This window comes from Urocitellus parryii, chromosome 7 (genome assembly GCF_045843805.1).
Source record: "Urocitellus parryii isolate mUroPar1 chromosome 7, mUroPar1.hap1, whole genome shotgun sequence".
Taxonomy (NCBI): domain Eukaryota; kingdom Metazoa; phylum Chordata; class Mammalia; order Rodentia; family Sciuridae; genus Urocitellus; species Urocitellus parryii.
The window spans coordinates 16,833,577-16,856,618 of NC_135537.1; the positions used below are offsets into that span (position 1 = coordinate 16,833,577).

Consider the following 23,042-nt stretch of genomic DNA (forward strand, 5'->3'; position numbering starts at 1 on the left):
GGTCACAGGTCATTTTTATAGATAAATATCTGAACTGCCCTCCATAGAGATTGAACCAAAATGTTTCATTTGTTTGTAAAAGTTTCCAAGATGAATCTGAGCCTCCATTTTTACTCCTATGCCCCAGATGTAATGATTACTAAGAATGAAACTAAAAGATTTTCCCCTTTTAGGGGAAAAACATATTGTAGGTGTTCGTTGTTTATTTTTAAAAATTATTAATTAGCTCTAATAAATTGAATAAAGCAAATTCCTATTAATTATTATATACTATATTTCTAAGAGGTATTAGGAAATAAAAATAACATGTTAGTAATTTTTAAAATGTAGTTTTTAAATTACTATTTATCACCTGTGCAGTAACTATCTTTGAACATTCTTGCAAATTTTTTTTCAAAAAATGTCTTACATTATTTAGAAGCTATCTCAAATCATTTGTCATGATAAAACTGTACTTTATCAATATAAAACAATTTCCAAGATGCCTAGAGCTTCAACACTTGGCAAAGTCATTTAAAGGACAGAGCAAAGAAGGTAGTAAAGCAAAAAATAATAATTTTTTTAAATCACATTTTTTTTTCAGTAAAACTACAGTTTATTTCAATTAAATTTTGTGATCTCAATGACTTTCCCTTATTAACCTCTTACATTAGAAAATAGCAATCTTAGAAATAATATGAAATACAATAAATATACCCATAAGATTATGTGTCCAAAAAGTGAGAAGAAATCATATTATATAATTCTATGGGAAAAAACTTCCTAATAATCTGTGTGTTACATGGCATGTCACTACAGAATAAAGAATTGAAACTGTAAAGTCACATTTTTTTTTAGTTGTCAATGGATCTTTATTTATTTATACACAATGCTAAGAATTGAACCCAGTGCCTCACACATGCTAGGAAAACACTCCATCACTGAGCCATGACCCCAGCCCCACATTTATTTTAATATTTATTTTTTAGTTATAGTTGGACACAATATCTTTATTTTATTTATTTATTTTTATGTGGTGCCAAGGATCAAACCCAGGGCCTCACATGTGCTAGGCGAGCGCTCTACTGCTGAGCTACAACCCCAGTCCAAAAACCACATTTTTTAAGAAGTAAAATGATTAACTCTTTTTTTCTCCCCTGAGGCAATCATGCCCAACAACTTTGATTTTTCCTTCACTACTTGGTGAAGAGCCCAAATATATACTTTGTTGTGGTTTAGTTCCTATAAGGATTAATATTGCTCAGAACTGATAAAAATAATTAATTCCTGCAGTACACTACGTTTTCTGTGATTTTGTTCACTTCCGTTTTCTGTGATTTTGTTCACTTAAAAATGCCTGCTACCTGGCTGGGGATATTTCTCAGTTGGTAGAGTGTTTGCCTTGCAAGCACTCACACAAGGCCATGGGTTCAATTCCCAGCACCAAAAAAAAAAAAAAAATGTCTGCTAACTTAGATATTTAAGATGTGCATCCCAAAGTCCAAGTTTTGAAATAAAAATCCCTGAAGTATTTAAGTTCTCTCCATATTCAAAAGCAATAAAAATAATCAGGATGAGGGGAGAAAGAAAGAAAGAAAGAAAGAAAGAAAGAAAGAAAGAAAGAAAGAAAGAAAGGAAGGAAGGAAGGAAGGAAGGAAGGAAGGAAGGAAGGAGAAAGGAAGGAAGGAAGGAAGGAAGGAAGGAATTGTGTCCATCTACAACTAAAAAAATATATTTTTTAAAAAAGCAGGATGATAATTAACAAAGCTTTTATCCAGAAATAATTTCAGTGTCAGATTACTGTAAACTTTGAAATGGAATGTTACAGAACATGGGGGTAATCTAGGAATTGGGTGAACTGGGAACTCAGCAAAAGAGATGGCAGTCAGGAGGAATGCCTACATTTAAATCCTAGCTCTGGCTCCCTAGCTATGTGGCTTTGGGTATGTTACTTTACCTTACTATGCCTCGGTACTCTAATCTGTAACACAGGGAGAATGATCGTATCAACCTTATTTTATTATTCTGAGGATTAAATGACTGTACATATAAAAAGATCAGAAGGGCTAACAGGGACATACTGGATACACAGCATTAAGTATTTTAAACATTTTACCTTTCAGCATGTGACTAGCAAATCCAAGGCTGTAATGAGGATCAGGACTCCTTTCTGATTCTTTCTATAATGTGAGTACAAAGATAAGATCTCCTGAACATCTGCCCCAAGGTTCACAGCAGCTCTGCACCCATGGGCCTTGGGTGGGGGAGTGACTCAGCTATTGTCCATGGTTCTAGAAAAGGTGTATGCCACAACAGTGGGACTGTTCACAGTTTGCTCCTCAAGTTGCTTCCAATATTCTTCCCAGAAATTGCTTTAAATCTCCAGGTCCCCATGGAGACCTCAGGAGAGACTGCCCATTGACTTTAAGTGAAATTTTACCATGACTGCTCCCTTGATAACAAACGGATATTTTTAAAAGCCTGGCCCCAACAGACTTCTGCTGCAGCTCATGGCCACAGCCACATTCTTCCTGGACTAAGAGGGTAAGAGTTCACCCTCTGGGGCCAGGCTGTGTGTTCTGCTCAAAAGAAAGGGGGAAAACACAACGTGTGCTGCTACTCTCAGAATCAGAGACCAGGCGAGGGACTTTCCATTCATGTTTTTGACCAGAGGCTGGAATGAGGTGTCTGCCCGGAATGGCAGAGTAAATTAATCAACTTGTATTCTTTGCTGCCTGCAGAAATTAATTGTAATGTGCTTTTCACACCAAAAGGTAGAAAAGTAGAGCTTGGAGTTAAGGCAGAGGGCAACACACAAGAGACCTGTTTGAAAAAGGACTCCATCGTCTACAGGAGGAATAGAATCTAGTCAAAGCAAAGAATTCAAAGAAGGAGAATTCCCCAGTACTTTGCCAGCATTATTCAGAGTTCAGTGGAGCAAGACACTTGATGTTCCAGATTTCCAGCTCCTGGGGTGACAGAAATTGTTCCTTTCTTAAATATTTGAGGGATATTTGTTGAGCAGCTCCTATAATGCATCAGATACTGCGCTAGGCGGCAGCATGAGAGTGGAGAATAAGGTAGAAAGGCACCCAGTCTAGAGAAGGGAGATGGAGAGCAGACTTTTAAACAATTTGCAAGATCACTGAAGTTAGTGATAACTGCTAGGAAGGGAGGAAGGGCATGGATGTGGACTGGGGCAGTCAGCTCAGGGGATGTCAGACACAAGAAACAGGAAAAAAGGCTGGCCAGGATAAACAGAATGTGAGATCTGTTTACTGAGGAAGGAATGAGCTCCTCCTGCCCAGGAACAGGAACCTAATGGGGGAGGCAGGACAGGGAGTGGGGAATGGCCAGGAATGGAAAGCGTAGTCACAGAGGCAGCCTCCTCACAGAGATCCCTGAGAGAAAGTCACTGTAAGTGAAGATGACATGTGACTGTGAAGACCAGCCTGGATGGTGAGGCCTGATGCTACCTAATATCCATAGCAGGAAATACAGAATTGAATACATAATGCTTATCTGCAGGCTACACAGGCACAGAACATCCCTGGGAAGTTATAAAATAAGCTGAAAAAGAGGTTGCTCCTGGGTAGGGAAATCATAAAATTGGATGGCAAAGAGGGAAGAAAGTTTGCTTTTCACCATTTACTCTTTTATACATTTTTAATTCGTACTATGTATGGGTAACCTCTGTTTTTTAAAGAATTAAAAATTAAACTGAGGGGTTGAGGGTATAGATCAGTGATATGGTATTTGCCTAATATGGACAAGGCCCTGGGTTCAATGTCCAGGCACCAGAAAAAAATTTTAAAACTGAGGAAAACCACATACAAAAAAAAAAAAAAAGTTTGCCTTTTTGCTACTATTAAGCAACCCCTCTTTGGAAAGACATAATTTTCTTAAAAGCTACATAGTTTTCAATCAGGAACAACCAGTTCTACTAACTTGAGAGCCATTTTATGTTTTCATGTTTGCTTCCCCATTCTGGGGTATATCAGATTCTCAGAGACACTTTATTTCTCTTGTTTTCAATTTACAAATTCTGTCCCCTGCTTTTCTCAAAAACTCCTCTGTCTAGCACACCTGTAATCCCTGCAGCTCAGGAGGCCAAGGATTACCAAATCAAAACCAGACTCAGCAAAAGTGAGGCACTAAGCAACTGAGTGAGATCATGTCTCTAAATAACATGCAAAATAGGGCTGGGGATGTGGCTCGGTGCCGAGTGCCAACTGAGTTCAATCACCCGTACTCCAAAAAGCAAACAAAAAAATCCTTCTCCTTCCAGACAGTATTTAGCTCTCCTCAACGTCTACTATAAAAGCAAATCTTCCCTCAAAGAAAAATTAGCACAGAAAGATTCAAATAACATTTCCTAAACCTTGTAAAATAAGAACATCAAAGAAAAATCTTCTAAAGGAACTTACCTTTCAGTTAAAACTGACAGAAATCCAACTTATATAAGCTGAAGAAGAAGGACTCCACTGGTTCATAGAGTTGGGCAGCTCAGAAGTTGGGCTAGCTTCAAGCACAGATTGATCCGGGGCTCTTGCACCATTGCTGTCAGCTCTGCTTGGTTGCTTGCTGCACTTAGGCCCTTCTGCAGTTTTCACGATGCTCACCAGCAGCCCCAAACCTCTGGGCCTCTAGCTTGGCAATCCCAGTAGAAGGAGAAGTCCTCCCTGAACAGGAAATCCAGAGAACATTCTGATGGATGAGTCTTGAGCTTGTCCAGGGTTGGGACTCAAGCCCGACCTAGCTCAGACTATATTCTAGTACCACACCAAACGGTGCAAAGAACAGTACCCAGGAGTGCTGGGTAAGAAAGAAATAACAGATGTCCTCTGTCACTTCTAACAAGTCAAAATTACCATCATGGATATTTTAAGAGGCTTGAAACTATAAAACTTTGCTCCCTACAATGTGCAGAGGTGATGGGTTTTCAATTTTAAGGCAAGGTGGCTGGGAAGTTCAAATATCCACACAGACATTACCTAATCTGTTATACTCAACATACTTTTGAATACCAGAGTGGAAATACGCTTATAAAATAGGCCAAAACAAAACAAAACATCCCAAAAATGCAATTTGTAAATCAGATTACAATCCTTTGGTCCCCATGAAACTTTTTGCTCAGGATAAAATATTTCTGTGGTTCGACTTGACAAAATTTATCTTCTTCATTTTAGCCATGAACTTTTTAAGTAATTGTGAAATTCAAAAAATATATCTAAGTGTGGGGTCCATATTTAGTTTTTTGGTTTGTTATTTTTTGGAGGACAAGGATTAAGGACAGAACCCAGGGGCAATATGCCATGAGCCACATCCTAGCCCTTTTTATTTTTCAGAAGCAGGGTCTACTAAGTTGTTTAGGACCTTACTAAGTTGCTGAAGCTGGACTTTTGTTTCTGATCCTCCTATCTCAGCCTCCAGAGTTGCTGTGATGATAGGCCTGTGCCACCGTGCCTGGCCACATTTAGCTTTAAATCATAAAATAACCTAAGAAGTTCTATTTGCATTATTTTTACCAAAAGTTCACCTATTCTCTCCCCAAATCTTCCTGGTTGGCTGAACCAAGTGACTTTTCCTTAAAACTTACTGATTCTTGAGTAGATGACCAGTTTTACCCTTGAATGCACAACACTCATGTTGAGTAAGTTCCTTAATAAGAAAACTCATCTGAGGACAAGTTTGGAAACCCTTCCATATGAAGTTGTTCATCTTTACAGTAACACAATGAGAACATGAACAAGAGCCAATACTATATGCCAGTGTAATTATAAATACCTTTTATTTGGAATTTTACAATTAAAGCCACATTTCCAAGGCATCTTCAAAAAGGCAGACATGATCAATGTGTTTTAAAGCAATGGTTCTCATCAATGATTAAGACATTCTTAGGTGTTTTGGATCACCAAGAGCAACACAAAATCTTCAAAACAAAACTAGTTTTAAATCTATTTTATTTAAAACAATTTACAAATAGGCCAAATATCACTCAGCCTAAGAGAACTTCAACCTTTTTAACAACATCATAGTCCAAAAAGACTAATACTTACTGCTGATTCAGCTCACAGTATTATCCCTTCCCAGGCAGCAGCACTGTCTCTAGAAATATTTTATGGGCACCTTCTATGGGCATCATAGATTTCCACAGCCACAGGCATGGCCCTGCCCACAAGAAGCTTAGTGTAGCCAGAGAGACAGGAAACACCCAGATCAGACAAACGGAGCTGGCTCCAGTCCACACCTCTATCTTAACAAGAGCTATCACCCACATAAGTCATCACGTGTTTTAGCAAATAAGCCACAGGAATAACCTAGCAATTACATGCTACATCAAGTTTCAACTTGACATTTTGTTAAAAAAGACTACATTTTATTTTATATTTCTGAGTTGCTGGGGATGGGACCCAAAGTCTCACATATGCTAAGCACATATTTTCTACCACTGAGCTACAGCCCCAGCCCAAAAAAGGTTTTATTCAGTTCACAGATATTTGTGTTCACTCATGTTTCCCCTCAATTGAATCAAAAGAAAAATGTAACTCCAAGCCAACTGTACCATAATGTTTGCTGTCCTAAACGAAAGAATAGCTTGTCCATGTCCTAGAATTTCTGCACAGTTCCACATCCTGATGTCAAATTCAGTAGTTACTGCTAAACCGATGTACAAATTCAGACAGCGTGTAGACAGCGCCCCATCCTACTTCAGGATCCATACTGATGAAATCATTCAAGTTCATTTTGGAGTCTAGAAAAATATATGAAAGAAATGTCTGATGAAAACATAATTTTGACGTAGCAGCAATAAAATCCAGAGACCAAAAAGCAGGAGATATTATTCAAATGGATAAGGGTTCAAGGTCATTTCTGTGGTTCAAGACCATTTATTCCTGCCTGTCACAGATTGGAGGAGACATGACAACTAAATACTAAGTTTCAAACAAATTGGAAGAAAAAACAATTATGACTTTATGAAATAACTATAAATGTGAAAACAGACTACAAAGACATATGATAATTTTCCACATATAATAATGGTATTATGGCCATTGTTTTAAAGAAAAGAAACCCTTATATTTTAGAGATACACTAAAATAGCCAGAGTTAAATGGACACACTATCTCACTTCAGAGTAATGCAGGTGGCCGAAAGTGGCTGAGATATAAACAAAACCACCAGCCATGAGCTGTTGGTGTTGGAAATTGAATAAACTATTGTGTCTGGTTTTGTATGTGATTTAAATTTTCCACATAAAATGCCTTTTTGGACTAGGGGTATAGCTCAATGGTTGAGAGTTTTCCTACCATGTGTGGGGCCCTGAGTTTAACCTCTAGCACCCCCACAAAAAAAAAAAAAAAAAAACTTTTTAAAATTCATGCAGCTTCCTGCTTCTGTCCCTCAAAGAACTGTTATAGGAACTGCATTTCTATCACAAACCACCAGAAAACTGGACAAAAGATACAAAGGGACTGGACAATGGGCAGCGAGTGGACAATGGTAGCACATGACCATGAATTTCAAGGATCAGACACAAGTAAGGAGAGGCCGGGAAAGGACTCACAAACAGCCTAGAAGGGACACACAAACAGCCTGGCAGTCTCCCTGCGTGAGAAGACAGAGGCTGAAGTTCAGGAAGGCCCCCAGGAGCTAGGGGTGAGAGCATCAGAGCCCAGGGGAGCTGCAGAGGGACCCCCTGTGTCTCTGGACAAGTACTGAGCTTCTCTTTCATACTGGATGAAACACGCGAGGACAGGGAGAGAAGCAGCAGGAAGCAGAAAGTCTGACAATTTCCAGAACTTCCACAGTGACAATTCGCATCCCTTGGTTTCCTTACCATGGGGAAAAAAGGCTCTTTTCTTTAAACCACTAAATGCAAAGTGGGAAATAGTGGTGAACCTCCAGACAGTCAGGTAGCCACTAAAATTTATTAATGCATATGCTTAATCTTAGCCTACAACATGTCAAAAATAATAAATTTTCAGTTATAAGAGTCACTTCTGACTGGAGTTGTGTAGCTCAGTGGTACAGCGCTTGCCTATTGCGGGAGGCACTGGGTTCAATTTTTAGCACCCACATAAAAATCAATAAATAAAATAAAGGTCCATCAACAACTAAAAAAACAATTTTTAAAAAAACATCACTTCCAAAATTATGTGCAAAAAGCTGCATATAACTACTCTTCTTAATGCATGTGTTTAGACATGCTTTCATTTTAAAATTTGACTTCGGGAATAATTTTTTTAAACCTTCTTTATTTTTCACAAAACACCACTCATTAGCTAAAAGTAAATCACATTTATCCTAACTTCTAATACATCCTTTTAAAAAAAATTTTTTTAGATATTGATGGGCCTTTATTTTATTCATTTATTTATATGTGGTGCTGAGAATCACACCCAGTGCCTCACATATGCTAGGCAAGCACTCTACCACTGAGCCACAACCCCAGCCCTCTAATACACCCTTTTGATAAATACAGCATTTGAGGTAATAAATTCACCACATGACAGAACATTATAATTAGGTTACATAATTACATGAGAAACCAACACATTTACCTCATGCTCCACAGATCTCTTTTGTTGGTTTTGATTTCTTTGTTGTTGTTATTGATTTGGTCCTGGGGCTCCAGAGATGCTCTATCACTGAGCTACATCCCCAGCCCTTTTTTTTTCTTTTTGGGGTGCTGGGGATTGAACCTAGGCGCTTGTGCATGGGAGGTAAGCACTCTACCAACTGAGTTATATCCCCAGTCCCCAAATTATAAGGTTTTATTTTGTTGTTGTTGTTGTTTGTGGTGCTGGGGTTTGAACCCAGGGCTTTGTGCATGCAAAGCAAGCACTCCACCAACTGAGCTATATCCCCATCCCCCCAGCCCTTTTTATTTTTTTTATTTTGAGACATGGTCTTCCTGAGATGCTCAGGAACTCACTAAGTTGCTGAGGCTGGCTTTGAACTTGCAATCCTCCTGCCTCAGCCTCCCAAATTGCTGGGATTACAGGTGTGCGCCACCATGCCCAGCTAGATTCCTTTTTTTAATTCAATCTCAAATTCAGAAGGCCCCTGATAAGTTAACTACAAATGAAGCCCAAGACTCCTCTTGAAGAAATCCCTCCTCAAGCACTGTGCACTAACCTGTAACCAGCCCTGCTGCTCTCCAGCTGTGTACACTTACACAAAGGGCTGAATCTCATGCACTTCTCTCTATCCATCTAGCCAATGAGGAAATCACACTTGGCTCATTGGGTTTTAGTGAAAATTAAATTGAACTAATATGTTAAGGGGCTGGCCAAAGCCTGGCATAACATGGCACCTAATGAAGAGGAGTCCTCTAAACCAAAGAATGGCCCAATTAGGATCAGGGCTGACCAGGTGGGGTTTACTAATTGCCTGTCATGTGCTAGCCCCTTAGGTGCCCACATCTAAAAGAAAAATGAATAGTTGCTGAAGGCACAGTATGCCCAGACCAGACCCCATGCAGCAGAGAGTAGTCTGCTAACTTAGGAGCCTGCCCAGTTCTAACGCACAGGCTGGGAAGCAGGTTGGTATACCAATAAGCAATTCCACATTTTTTTTTTTTGGTACCGGGGATTGAATCCAGGGGCGCTTACCACTGAGCCACATCCCCAGCCCTTGTTATTTTTTATTTTGAGACAGGATTTTGAGACAGGGTCTCACTAAGTTGCTGAGGCTGGCTTTGAATCTGTGATCCTCCTGACTCAGTCTCCTGAGCCACTGGGATCACAGGCTGTGCACCCAGCACTTTTTCCTTTATTTTTAATTATAAGAGCTTTTCACAGCCTCAAAAGCCAGAGTCTGAACCTTCTTTAAGTGTGCTCTGCCTTCAAACATGACAAATAATTTTTTAAATATTTTTATTAGTTATTGATGGATCTTTATTTATTTATATGTGGTGCTGAGAATCGAACCCAGTGCCACACATGCTAGGCAAGCGCTCTACCGCTGAGCCACAACCCCAGCCCCCAAATAATTTTTTTCCTTTCTTCCTTGATGAACTATTTATATGACTGTCCTGTCTTCCCAGCATCCTGCACAGCTTTCGAGCACTTTCATGCAGACTGTATTAGCCATGTACTGGGATGGTCTCACCAACAAGCAAGAATGTTGTGAATGACTTCCAGTCATAAACAGTGTTTCAAATGCATATGAATGCCAGATAATAACAATAAGGAGAGCAACCCTCCATCTTCTTAAATCTCAGGAAATTATCAACTGGACTGCTGCCTAGAAGCCCATAAATGAAACAAGTGGCACACTACACCCTGCTGGCTCTCACCTCCCTCCAGTTCAGGGTTCATCACAAAGTCACTGAAATGACATTTCACACATGCTGAGGATGCACTGGGGATTTCTTTCACCATAACATGAAACGCTACCATGGCAAATGCTACTCATCCCACTATTAAGTGACACAAGCAAGCAGACCTTTGGCACCCAGCATCCCACAGTAGGAACATCCACTAATCTGGCAGAGTGCACGTGCATGGCTCTGCTCCTTAACAGCTTTCCTCTCCCAGGAGTTCTTATGCCTTCCAGACCTGTCCTCTGTGCCTCAACTTCCCAACCTAAGAAACACACAGAACTAGCACTTCCTCTTCCTTCCTCACCACTCAAACCGCTGGGAAAGGCACCCTTGGCTCACCTCCAGTTTCAATGCAGGGGTAGGGTGGAGGAGGCTCTCTCCAGTTCCCACTGGAGTCTTTCATGTGAGATCGGTCGGAAGCAAAGTTCTTCAGGTAGGAATCTGCACGGATCACTCTAAATTTCCTGCAAATCAATCAACAGAACTTATGTTAGGGAGATGTCACATTGGGAATTCTAACTCAGCTTTTAGATAGACTCATCTTCTATGACATGCACAAAACTACTCATGCATTTTTATCCTGTTAGTAATATAAAGCTTTATTACCTATTAAAATACTCTATGGGAAATGACTAAAGTCTAAAGATATGAAGGTACAGAAATATACCTACCTAGTTGCCTTTATTTACTCAATTGTGATTCAGGCAAAGGGCATGATCTTCTGGAGTTGGCCTCACAGTTCTCTTAATTTTGGCAGCATGAGAATCCCCACCCCTACCCATCAAAGGAGAGTATGAGAGAACCTCCCAGGGTGCCCCCCAAAACATGTTTGAGATCTCATCACAAATTTTTAAGACTGCCAACCTTTAATATGATGTATAACCTTCAAAGCTCTAACATATTGTTTTTACTCTCCTGTGTAGCAAGCACATCATTCTCAAGTATCAACTCAGTATTGAGGCCAAGCAAGGTAAGTGATCTTTACAAAACAAATACAAAAGAAGGGAAGAAAATAGAAAGAACCTCTGTGCAATTGCCAAATCCTTACGTCAGACACTAATTCATCCTGAATGTCCTCACCTCCTAAACTGTGGATGAATGTCATCGTCAGACTTAAAGGCCTCTTCTACGTAAGTGTCAAAGGGGCAGGGAAATGGCAAGACAGTATCGAGATCATAAATGAAGCTCTGTCCTCCACTTGACACATGAAGCAAAACAACATGGTAATCCTAGAAGTAAAAATTGCTGATGTTAACCAAGTTACTCTAGGATGACAAATCGCAAGGTCCCATGAGCAATGCACATATATTATCACAAAAACAGATACAAGACGAATACAGCCCTCCTTAAAAACAGCAGAATTTTTAAAAAGCAAACAAAAAGCCCTGAAAATAAACTAAATGTCCACTGACAGAGAAATGGCTAAGAAATAAAGGAAATGTTCATTTATGTTAAATGCATATCCTTCAACCCAATAATACTACCTCTAGTAAACTGTCTTACAGGGAAATGGTCATATGCAGGCAAAGGTATATGTACAAAGAAAACCTCTGCATCATTGTTAATAACAATGAAAATTCTGAAACAGCCCCAAGTCTTTCAATAAAACAGTGGTTAATAAACTATGATACAGCCACATATTAGCATACTATACAACTACTGAAACAAATAGGCAAATTTATATGGAAAACTGAAAAATATCCATTATCTATTATTACCTACTATTATTAAAACTATATGTATATTAGGACACACATGTACACTTGGAAGTATATACACATGCATGTGAAGTAGAGGGAAAACTCTACAAGGATACCCTCTGCTATAGTCTGGATATTAAATGCCCCCCAAAATCCCATATGTTAAAGGCTTAGACCCCAGAATGGCACTATGAGGAGGTGATGGAACCTTTAGAGGCAAGACCTAGTGGGAAGTCTTCTGGGCACTGGAGATATGCCTTTCATGGAGACCATGGGACCCCAGCCCTTCTTTTTCTTTCTCCCCTCACCAATGAGGTAAGCAGCTTTGCCCCACCATGCACTCCCGCCTTGACGTGCTGCCTCACCACAGCCCCAAAAGCAACTGATCATGAACCAAAACCTCTAAAACTGAGAGACACAATAAACCTTTGCTCTTTATAAGCTGATTTATCTTAGGTGTTTGTTAAAGTGTCAGAAAGCTGACTAACACCCTCCAAATTTTTAACAAAGGGGACTTCTTGAGTTCAGTGTGGAAAGAGTCTAAAGGACTTATATATCCAGTTTTGTACTACTTTTCTAATTAAAACAAAGAAAAAAAGAACTTTTTAAAAAAAGTCAGCCATGCTCTCATCTGTAGCCATGAAGGGAGAAGGATAAAAGTTGTGCCACCCAATTTTGTTACAGAGCAGATATTACTTCCTACTCTCACTCCCAGATACAAGGCACTACTAACACCAGCTAATAAGGGCCAAAAGGGTTTCAGGATTATCAGGGGAATATGAGTAGACTGGTGCTTTGGCCCCTCAGGAAAAAAAATGCTCTCCACAGACAACAGCACACCAAAATAAATCTCAATATAACAACATTAGTAATAACTTCTTTTATTCCTACAGTACTTTAGAGTTCACAAGGCACTTATTCCATCTGAGCCCTGCAAAGTCCCTGTGAGGTGGGAAAGTTAATTGAGACTGGAAACATACCATCAGCATGAAAGCTTCCCTTGGCTCCAACTCCATCCCTAGTAGAGCAGAAATAACATCAGAAATGGATGCTTCCTCCCTGCACTCCTTTTATCCTTCAAGATAAATGGACTAAAAGCTGCAGCCCCTTCTGGCCCACCACTTCCTTCCGCTGGGCTTGCTCGTGTTACACATTCCCCCACCGTAGCAGCAACCTTCTCCACCTCTCTCCACCAAACAAGCTCTGGCTCAAAGGCTTTCTCTCTCAGGAATGTGCTTTTCGTCTTTCCTAACCCCTGCCAGAAGTAATCTCTACCTTACCCAAAATCTATTTCTGTTAACATCTTCAATTCCTATCATTAGTTTTCACAAGGGTGAAAAAAATAAGTCTTACCCTCAGGGGTCAGTAGAGAAATGTAGGGTAATCAGAAGAGAATGGATGCAGTACCGCGTGATGAAGAGAAAGAACAGGAGCACACACAGCTTGTACGGGGAAGAGCCTGCCCAAAGCTCAGTCCCTCCATTTCCCAGCCTCAGCTTCCTCTTATAAACTGGAGATAACTGGAGTGTCTACCTCGTAGAGTTAATGGGACAGGGAGTATGTCAATGCTCATCCTTTTCAAAAGCCAATCAAGAAACAGAGGGGACTGGGATCCACCTGCCAAGGACAGCATCACTCAAATCCTGCTTGAGAGCTTTCCAGAAAGAAGACAATCTGTGGAAAACCAAGAGCAACCACACCCCAGTCAGTCAGGCCCATATTCCTACTCAGCACATGGCTGCTGGGCTTGGGGGGAAGAGGTCTCACAGTGTATATGTGGAGTCATGAAACAAACAGGTGGTTCAGTGTTTGCCCAGCTGCCAGGAAATAACCCACTGGGCTGGAAGCAGGATACCCCTCTGGGAGGGGATCTGCTCCTGGAGGCTGGATTGCCCTACCTGCTCAGCAAGGCCAACCCATTTCCTATAAGAGGACAGCACTGAGACAAAGATAAATCTGCCAGGCTGTGGGGAGACTTCCTGCAGCAGGATTGTGCACCCTGAGCTGCCATGAGATGTGGTGGAAGGGATGTGTCCACAGGTCCTTTCCCAGGAAGCCTCCGCAGACGGGGAGCAGCTGAGCAGTTCAGCAGCAGGGTTGAACTCCTAGAGAAGGTGGACAGCCTGCAATAGGAGTTATGTAGCATTGCCAACAATAGCCACCAAACACCAACTTTAAAATTTTTTTTTTCATATTGAAGATTGCATCCAGGGTGCTTCATCACCAAGCTACATCTCCAGCCCTTTTTATTTTTTTATTTTGAGATAGGATCTCATTAAGTTACTGAGACTGGTCTCAAGTTTGTGATCCTCCTGCCTCAGCCTCCCAAGTTACTGGGATTACAGGCATGTGCCACCATACCCAGCCCACCTCTTCTTAGGTGTCCTCTTCGTTACCTCATTTAAGCATTACAACCTCACTAACACTGAAGAGACAGGCTATGTAACTAGTCAAACCCCTGCTCCTAACTGGGACTTAAACCCCTGCTCCTAACCACAACCGTGCTAGGTTTGGGCTTTGATGTTGGTATAAAAGATCAAGATAGAGACAGAAATTCTGTGAGTCTCCAAGTTTTAGTCTGCTTTGTGACTGCTATATAAAAGGCACCAATTATCCTATGTGAAATAAATGGAGACAATTCAAACAATACATCATAATCTTGAGTAGGTATGTAGAAATTAGGAGTTTGTTACGTTATTATTTATAAAATTCTTCTTTAACTTTTTCTCCATCATTACTAATAAACAATTCCATTCTTCAGGAAGACAGGTTAAAATGACACACAGAGGTGTACAGGAAAGAACCCAGGTCTAAGACCCAGTTCTTCCACTGACCTTGAGCTACTCACTCGCTATGCCTTTCTGTGGTTGTTTTATCATCTAAAAAATGAAGGCATTGGAGTGGATATCTCTGTGTGGGTGCATGCACATGTGCTTTGTCTTTTGTTTTAGATCCATGTCTTTCAAATGGAGATGATGTTCAGCCAGGAGTGTATTAAGAGCACTATTTATGAACCTCTTTCTAGATGAACCAACCCAGGAATCTATAATTTTAACTACTCTCCAGATAGCTCTAATATGCAGCTGGACTGCATACTGATAAAAGTTCCTTTCAGGGGCTGAGGTTGTAGCTCAGTGGTAGAGCACTTGCCTGGCACATGTGAGGTCCTGGGTTCAATCCTCAGCACCACATAAAAAATAAATAAACAAAATAAAGGTGTTGTGTCCATCTAGAATTTAATTTTTTTTTTCTAAAGTTCCTTTCAGTGCTAAAAGGATAAGTCCAGAAGATCACAAATATGTCTCCTACACTGGCCATTTAAAAATCATTCCTAGAGCTCTCTTCCTGGAAGCAGCCTGAGACAATCTGTGAAAATGATTTGCTACTCTCTTAACTCAGAAAATCCCACAAAAATCATGCAAATCAAGAAGTTCAAATCTTTGTGTTCACTTTATACACATCTGTGAAACTTCCCAGGCCATCACAGGTGTGTGTATCTGAAAAGACGTACATATCTGAAAGATGTCCCTTTAAAGAAGCAAGGTGTACGATTCTAGCATTACAATGATGAAACAGGTAGTTATGCTAAGGCCCAACTGGGTCTGGACACAGGTCAGGGGCCCAAAAAGAGTGCTGAATTTTTGTGCACATGCTTAAAAATGCAGAGAATTATGCTGAACTTAAGGGTTTAGATGTGGATTCTCTGGTCATTGAACATATCTGGGTGAATAAAGCACCCGCGATGTTTAACAGCCCCTGGCCAGATGAACCATTAGGTATGCTTCCTCTGCCACCTGAGGTAATCATTATTAGAAAGAAGAAATTGTTCCTAAACCAGAAGAAGAGGCTGTACCAAAGAAAAAGATATCCCTGAAGAAACAAAATTTATTACACCAGAATAAATTTAGTATAAATAAATAAATGCAAATAAAAGCATAAAAAATAAAATCATTCCTATAATAATGCCAAAATAAAAATTAAAATATGCCTGTAGTACTTCTACCTTAGACCAAATAACATCTATTCTCAAAAGAGTGAGAATAAATACCATTTATATAAATAAATATATAAATTTAAAAATACCATTTATATATATATATATATATATATACCATTTAATAAATATATAAGTAAATACCATTTATAGCTGGGTGAGGTGGCACACGCCTGTAATCCCAGCGGCTCGAGAGGCTAAGACAGGAGGATCATAAGTTCAAAGGCAGCCTCAGCAAAAGCGAGGTGCTAAGCAACTCAGTGAGACCATGTCTCTAAATAAAATACAAAATAAGGCTGAGGATGTGGCTTAGTGGTCAAGTGCCCCTGAGTTCAATCCCCAGTACCCCCCACCAAAAAAAGTCTATTTATTAGTAATTGCCATAGCCTTTCTCTCCTGTCCCTCTCAATTCTGCTTTCCCAAAGTGTAAAGACCACTCAGGGGTCACAAGAAACACTGAAGGCTCTCCGAATGGACATCTTACCCAGATCACGGGTCCATTTCCAGGTCTCGCCTGCTGTTTCCAGATAGGTATCTATAAAATATAGTATATCCCATAGTTTCAGTTAAACCACTACTAGATCATTTAAAGCAGTACATAAATAAGAAAAAAAAATATTTCTGAGCAACCAAAAATCAAGGTAAAAGAATAAGTTAATGAATAAGAATAAATTCAACTCCTTCTTAGTATCCTCAATAATGAAAGCTCATAAGAGCTCAAGTTATTGTAAAGTCTTCTTTGGAGTGAAAAAGTATCTGGACTAGGACTCAGAACACTTGGCAGAACATGAGCACAGTGGCACAGGCCTGTAATCCCAGCACCTCATGAGGCTGAGGTTTAGCAATTTTGCAAGGCCCTAAGCAACTTAGCAAGATCTCATCTCAAAATTTTAAAACAAAGGGCTGGGGATGCAGCTCAGTGGTTAAACAGCCAAGTTCAACCTCTGGTACCAAAAAGAACACTTGGCAGGTTCAGATTCAAGTCTTTTTTTTTTTTTTTTTTTTTAAAGAGAGAGTGAGAAAGGGGGGGAAACAGAGAGAGAGAGAAAGAGAATTTTCCAACATTTATTTTCTAGTTCTCGGCGGACACAACATCTTTGTTGGTATGTGGTGCTGAGGATCGAACCCGGGCCGCACACACGCCAGGCGAGCGCGCTACCGCTTGAGCCACATCCCCAGCCCCCAGATTCAAGTCTTTATTTCCCATTGTATTATTCACAGGACCACTCTGAGTCTTTATTTACTCTCCTCTAAAATGGAGAAAGCTGTCCAAACTTGCTTCCATTGGCATCTAATGAAATGATGCCTACAAGAGTACGTTATAAAAAGAAGGGTTCACTTTTCTAATACTTTCTATAGGTTCATTATGATTCTCTTCAAAACTCCAGAGACAAATCTTTTCTTCAAACCTAAGAATTATGTGGTTTCCATATAAGCACTTAAAGCTCTAAATTAATACCTAAAGGGATTTAATCTGTGTGAGTGTGCCATAATATACTTACTCCCTCATCTATTATTTAAGCAAGGAACAAAACTTTTCTAACTCAACTGTGTCCTTTAAGAGAAAAATAAAAATCTCATTCAAAAACACTTTAAAATGTTCCTGTATTTTATAAAGCACATCTTAGAATAGTACTGACTGAACCCATGCTGCATTCAACTTCTGCGCTCATCCTAAATCTCATTTCCTTTCTTCAATCACTAACCAACTTACCATCTTCCTCTCATTTGATATAAAGACAGCATAACACTCTTCCAAAGGATACTGGTTGTGGTTTTTGATGTATTCACAGAGTTTCCAAATATTTTCTTCACTGAAATAAAACAACTGGTTAATCAATATAATTAAAAGCAAACTCTCTTTGTTATTCAAATTTTAATTAAAGACTGATGATGACATAAAAAAATTGGAAGAGACTTTAAACACTTTCTAATCCAACAACTAACTAACATTTAAATCTCCTTCTGTACAGGCACAGTGGCAAACACCTGTAATCCCAATGACTTAGGAGACTGAGGCAGGAGGTTGGTAAATTCAAAGCCAGCCTCAGCAACTTAGTGAGACCCTAGGTCACTTCGCAAGACTCTATCTCAAAATAAAAAATAAAAATAAATAAGAACTAGGGATGTGGCTCAGTGGTTAAGCATCCTTGAATTCAATCTCTGGTATGTATGATCACATGTATAAATATATAAATAAATAAATGTCCTCTAAACATCACCAACAAGCTGCTGTCCCAACCTGCACTGAGGTGGCACCTCTGCAGACACAGGGATCATTACCCCATAGCACTACTTGTCTATGGAGAAAGTTTACAACCAATAAAATGCGATGTCACAATTCCATAAGTGTCTGGTTGAGAGACTTGCAATGCAGCTAGAATTCCAACTGAGCCAATTACAAGGTAAGAAGCATTGACCCTCTTGATCTGAGAATCTCCTTTGCTCATCTGTAAAATGCACATAATCATATCATATTGTAAATACTCAATAAATCTTAGTTAACACTGGTTCCCTGCTTGCCTTAAATAAAGGGCAGGTTGGGTGTTTTGGGGAACAAGACTCCTGGCTGGCAAGGATCTGGAACAGTTCCATGATAGGTCCAGGAAAGAGTCCCTGTGAGTGGGATTCCCTGAGCCCCTCTAGTAAGGAGGAGGTCTTGACTTTTAGAAAGCCCTTACTCATACTGAACTAAAAAACCCACCTTCCTACACGTCTACCCTGGATCAATCTCTCTTCTCTATGACAAGCCTTGAGTGATCCAAAACAGTAACCAGAACAACCTAAATAAATTGGTGCCTAGTGCATCAAATAAGCAACTGAACCACACTCCAGAGTAACTAAGCACACACAGGCAGTAACTAAGCCACACTCCCAAGCATGGGCAAATATGGCCGCCGTTCAGCCTCTGAGCTCAGCCTCTTATCTAATGAACCACACAGTACCTTTGCTCAAAATGAGATACACTCATAACTATGTATAACGCACTAATTAAGAAAACTAGGGAAAAAATGAGCTACACCAACGCTCTGCTCAGAGCACATGACTCAATCTGTCAAGGATGAATTTCCAGTCATCTACACGAAACTACCTGAAAACAAAGCAAGACACAAACAACATTCTCTCCATTTCGTACAAATACACACCCTTTCAATTCACACATCTTGGCCTTGACTACCTGCCTCAATGCTCCACACAATTTAAAACACCAAAATCTGACATCTGTATTTTTCTCCTGTGGTTTTGTTTTTCTCTAAAATAACAAGGAAATCTTGAGGAGAAAGTGATACTGGTGGTGGCAACAAAAGGAAGCTTGCAATGACTCCTTCAACATGATCTATATAATAGATAACAAAAATTCACTGTCGTTTCCATACGACAAATGGCATGCAGTAGCTCAAACTTTTCAAATCCAAGTTTTGAGAAGACATTTATCTGTCTGGCCTACAGAAATTTTTGAAGAGTTTAACCAAAACATCTTCAAGAGCCTGTGAGGAACAAAACACTAAATTAAGTGCTTGGAGGATATGATGATAAATTAAAGCTTACATATGCTGAGAGGAGATATAAAGATCAATAAACAGCAAGCAGCACAGAAAGACAAAATGAAACATACCAAAAGCCCAGAGGAGGGAGTCATTATTTGGAGAGATATGGGAAGATGCAAGAGATACAGGACATCAGTTTCTCCTTGTCTGTTCCCCTATCCCTCATCTTACAGGTGGGAACAGAATTCATGAATCGACAAGTACTACTTATAGACTGAATTTTTTTTTTTTTTTGAACCAGGGATTGGACCTTGAGGTGCTTAACCACTGAGCCACATCCCCACCCCCTTTTTAAAATTTAAAGACAGGGTCTTGCTGAGTTGCTAAGTGCCTCACTAAGTTGCTGAGGCTGACTGTGAATTCACAATCCTCCTGCCTCAGCCTCCTGAGCCACTGGGATTACAGGGGTGCACCATAGCGCCCAGCCAGTACTATTAATTTTTAATACAGTGTGAATATTACAGAGAGAAAAAATTTGAACATAGAGTTTCTGAATTTTATTCATTCTCTTTTTATCATCAGATCATAATATGCAGAAAAATCTCATGAAATTTTTGATGCTAAAAAAAAAAGAGGTACTTATATTTGAAAATGCAGGGAACCACAGTTAGAATAGAACAAACAAAAAGGGTGATGATACTGTCCCCAAGCTGTCAAGTGATCATTCTAAAAGACAAAAGCCTAACAAAGCAGCATAAGGACTGAGACTGCAGGGGTTACCCATAATGGGCTGAGGCCAGAGAAGCAAGCTGAGTGGACATTCCTGACACACAGCAGGTACTACACAAATGTTTGGGAAAAAAACTAAACAATTAAAACAGAATCAGAAATACCCTAGGGGCTCAGGGTGTAGCTCAGTGGCATGCTGGGCAAGCACAAGGCAGTAGGTTGATCCCTACACTGTGTGGGGGGGGGGTGGAATAAATATTGCTGTGCAAACCATATAGTCCCATACAAACAATGGCCACCACTCTTATCATTAAATGGGGTTGTGAAATACAAGTAACATCTGACAGAAACTAACAGAAGAAAAAGCGTTTATTTCAAATTAGAAGAACCTAATAGAGCAGAAGCAAAGTGCACCGATTGATGTGCTCAGACAGGATAGAGCACTGTTTCCCAAGCACAGGTGACCATGTCCCCAAGAGGACATTTAGCAATGTCTGGAGACATATTTGGTTGTCACACAACTGAGAGGAGGTTGCTAATAGCATCTAGTGGGTAGAGGCCAGGGATGCTGCTACACATTCTATTCAAAAAAAAAAAGACCATCTTCTCAGAAGACATTTATCTCTTGCCATTCTCCAACCAGATCACTCTCCCAGAATTGTATCAGTCTCCCTCTTATTTCTCGAATACTGACTGCATGCTTCCTTCTCAGGGCCTTTGCACCTGCTGTTCTCCCTGCATGAAATGATCTTCCCCCATTAGCCACAAAGCACTTGCCCTCTTTTCCACAGGTCTCTATTCAATATCACCTTATCAACAATATCTTCCTTAAGTATCCTAACATAAAAATAATATTAGTCGCCAGGCAGGGTGGCACAGACCTGTAATTCCAGCATCTTGGGATGCTGAGGCAGAAGATCCAAAGCCAGCCTCGGCAAAAGCAAGGTGCTAAGCAATTCAGTGAGACCCTGTCTCTAAATAAAATGTAAAATAGGGTTGGGGATGTGGCTCAGTGGTGGAGTGTCCCTGAATTTAATCCTTCATTACTCCCCCAAAAATGGTATTAGTCATCACCTTTTGCTTTTTCCTATTTTCCTCATAGCATTACCACTACCCAAACATGAATCACTTGTCCTTTTCTGCTTTCCCCCATCAAAATATAAGAACCAGGAGATGTTACCAAGGAAATATCAATTTTGTTCACTGCTACCTCCCCAGTGCCTAGAATCACACATCACATATTCCAAGTGCCTAATAAACATTTATTGAATGAATGAATGAAACAATGAATGTCTGCTAGGAGTGAGAATAGGATTTAGGAGACAGAGCAGAAATACACTGCAGCAATGAGAAGCAGGAACTCCAGCATCACACAGAGGTTCCAGGCTCAGTACCATCACTTAGTAGAGGGGTGATCTTGGACAAACAGTCTTTCTGTGGCTCAGAAAGCAAAATGAGGATAATATAATCATAGAATCAATCTCCTAGGCATGGATAGAAACAGTTGGCATTGGGCATAACATGGTCAGAACTGAATTAATGTTAAACTCTTGGTGGTATTATGGTCCTGAGGTTTCCTGCACGTTGGGGAAGAAATTATTACTGAGGAAAGGCAAAGAGGAGTTGAGACCAAGGTAGGTGTGATGCTTCAGCTGCTGAGATAGCCTAGGTAAGATGTACAGTGCCTTGACTCCAGAGCCTCACTCCCGCCTGCAAATCCCCATTTTTCACTCAGAAGCTGTAAGAATCAGGCAAATTATTCGCACCCCTTTGTGCTTCACTGTTCTTTGAAATGTAGATCACAACAGTACTAACTCTCTTGGGTTACAATGGGGCTCAAACGAGTTAGTCCACATATCCACCAGTAACAATGCTCGGCATTTGCCAAGCACATGCAAATATAATCATTATTATAATGACAGCAATTCCTAGCTGTTAGCTGGGTGACCTTGGAAAAATATTTCAAACTCTCTGTGCCCCCATTCTCTTCCAAATTTAAAATGACCTGCACCTCAGTCTGACACCACACAGGCTTCTGCAGATAACTTCCAAAGCGGCGCTCCACCCTCACTCCCCTTCCGCGCCCCCAACCACTGAGATCTGCTGAGCTTGTCCATCCAAAAGCGCCAGACAGAGGTAATGCACCATCGAACACATCACTCCCATCCCATCCCACTGCCCATGCTCTGCTCCAGAGGCAGGGCTCGCGTTCCCTCTCCCTCCACCCGGCAAAACAATAGAACCTTCCAATCTAGGCCCCGCGCGCCCAAAGGGGCAGGAAGGAATCGGTGGTCCACGGCGGCGCGCTGGGCCAGACCCCGGGTGCAGCGCCTGCACTCGCCTCACCAGTAGCAGCTGCTGTAGACACAGGCGTCCCGCGGGGGGCTGGCTGGCTGGTAGAGGGTGGCGGCGGCGACGTCCCCCTCCATAGCCCCGGCCTGGGGCTCACAGACAGGACCCACCAAAGGAATCCGCCAGTGCGCAGCAGCTAGCGCCAGTAATCGAGCAGAGTGAGAGGAGCCTGGGGCGCCCCACGCAGTTTCCGGCCAGTGGAACCTGCGGCCAGTGGGCGGGGCCTGGGCGGAACCAGCGGCTCAGAGTCCCAGCGCGCGAAGCCCGGGACAGAGCAGGCGGACCTCTCAGTGTAGGGAGCTGGGAAAAGGGAGGTGCTACCAAGGGAGTAGGACTAAGTGGGCGGGACCGGGGTGGGGCTTGCAGCGAGATTTCCCAGTGGGCGGATCTTGGGATGCGAAGGCCTGCGTGGTTCCGGATGGGCTGGGCCCTGGTGCGTGGACTCAGGCGGGGTGGGGCAGAAGCGCGAG

General features: G+C 41.0%; 1 protein-coding gene across 3 annotated transcripts; it reads right to left on the reverse strand.

Annotated features, from left to right (window-relative positions):
* Positions 1–5,798: 5,798 nt before the first annotated feature.
* Positions 5,799–22,774, reverse strand: Ntaq1 (N-terminal glutamine amidase 1). Of its 3 annotated transcripts, XM_026407502.2 has the most exons (6): positions 22,567–22,774; positions 17,718–17,817; positions 16,488–16,538; positions 11,390–11,538; positions 10,649–10,773; positions 5,799–6,733 (listed from the first exon to the last, which is right to left on the reverse strand). In XM_026407502.2, the coding sequence occupies exons 1-6, from the start codon at positions 22,647–22,649 to the stop codon at positions 6,627–6,629; spliced, it is 615 nt and encodes a 204-aa protein (XP_026263287.1). In that variant the 5' UTR covers positions 22,650–22,774; the 3' UTR covers positions 5,799–6,626. The 3 variants fall into 3 exon arrangements, with proteins under 3 accessions (XP_026263287.1, XP_026263313.1, XP_026263295.1); XM_026407528.2 differs by lacking the exons at positions 16,488–16,538; positions 17,718–17,817; positions 22,567–22,774 and adding exons at positions 12,990–13,027; positions 13,363–13,624; XM_026407510.2 differs by lacking the exons at positions 5,799–6,733; positions 10,649–10,773; positions 11,390–11,538 and adding an exon at positions 13,711–14,114.
* Positions 22,775–23,042: the final 268 nt, after the last annotated feature.

Coding starts and splice junctions, on each gene's coding strand:
- Ntaq1 (XM_026407502.2), bottom strand. CDS start 22,649: ATGGAGGGGGACGTCGCCGCCGCCACCCTCTACCAGCCAGCCAGCCCC. Junction 16,539..17,717: donor TATCAAATGAGAGGAAGATG/GTAAGTTGGTTA, acceptor TATATTTTATAG/ATACCTATCTGGAAACAGCA. Junction 11,539..16,487: donor GAAATGGACCCGTGATCTGG/GTAAGATGTCCA, acceptor TTTTACTTCTAG/GATTACCATGTTGTTTTGCT.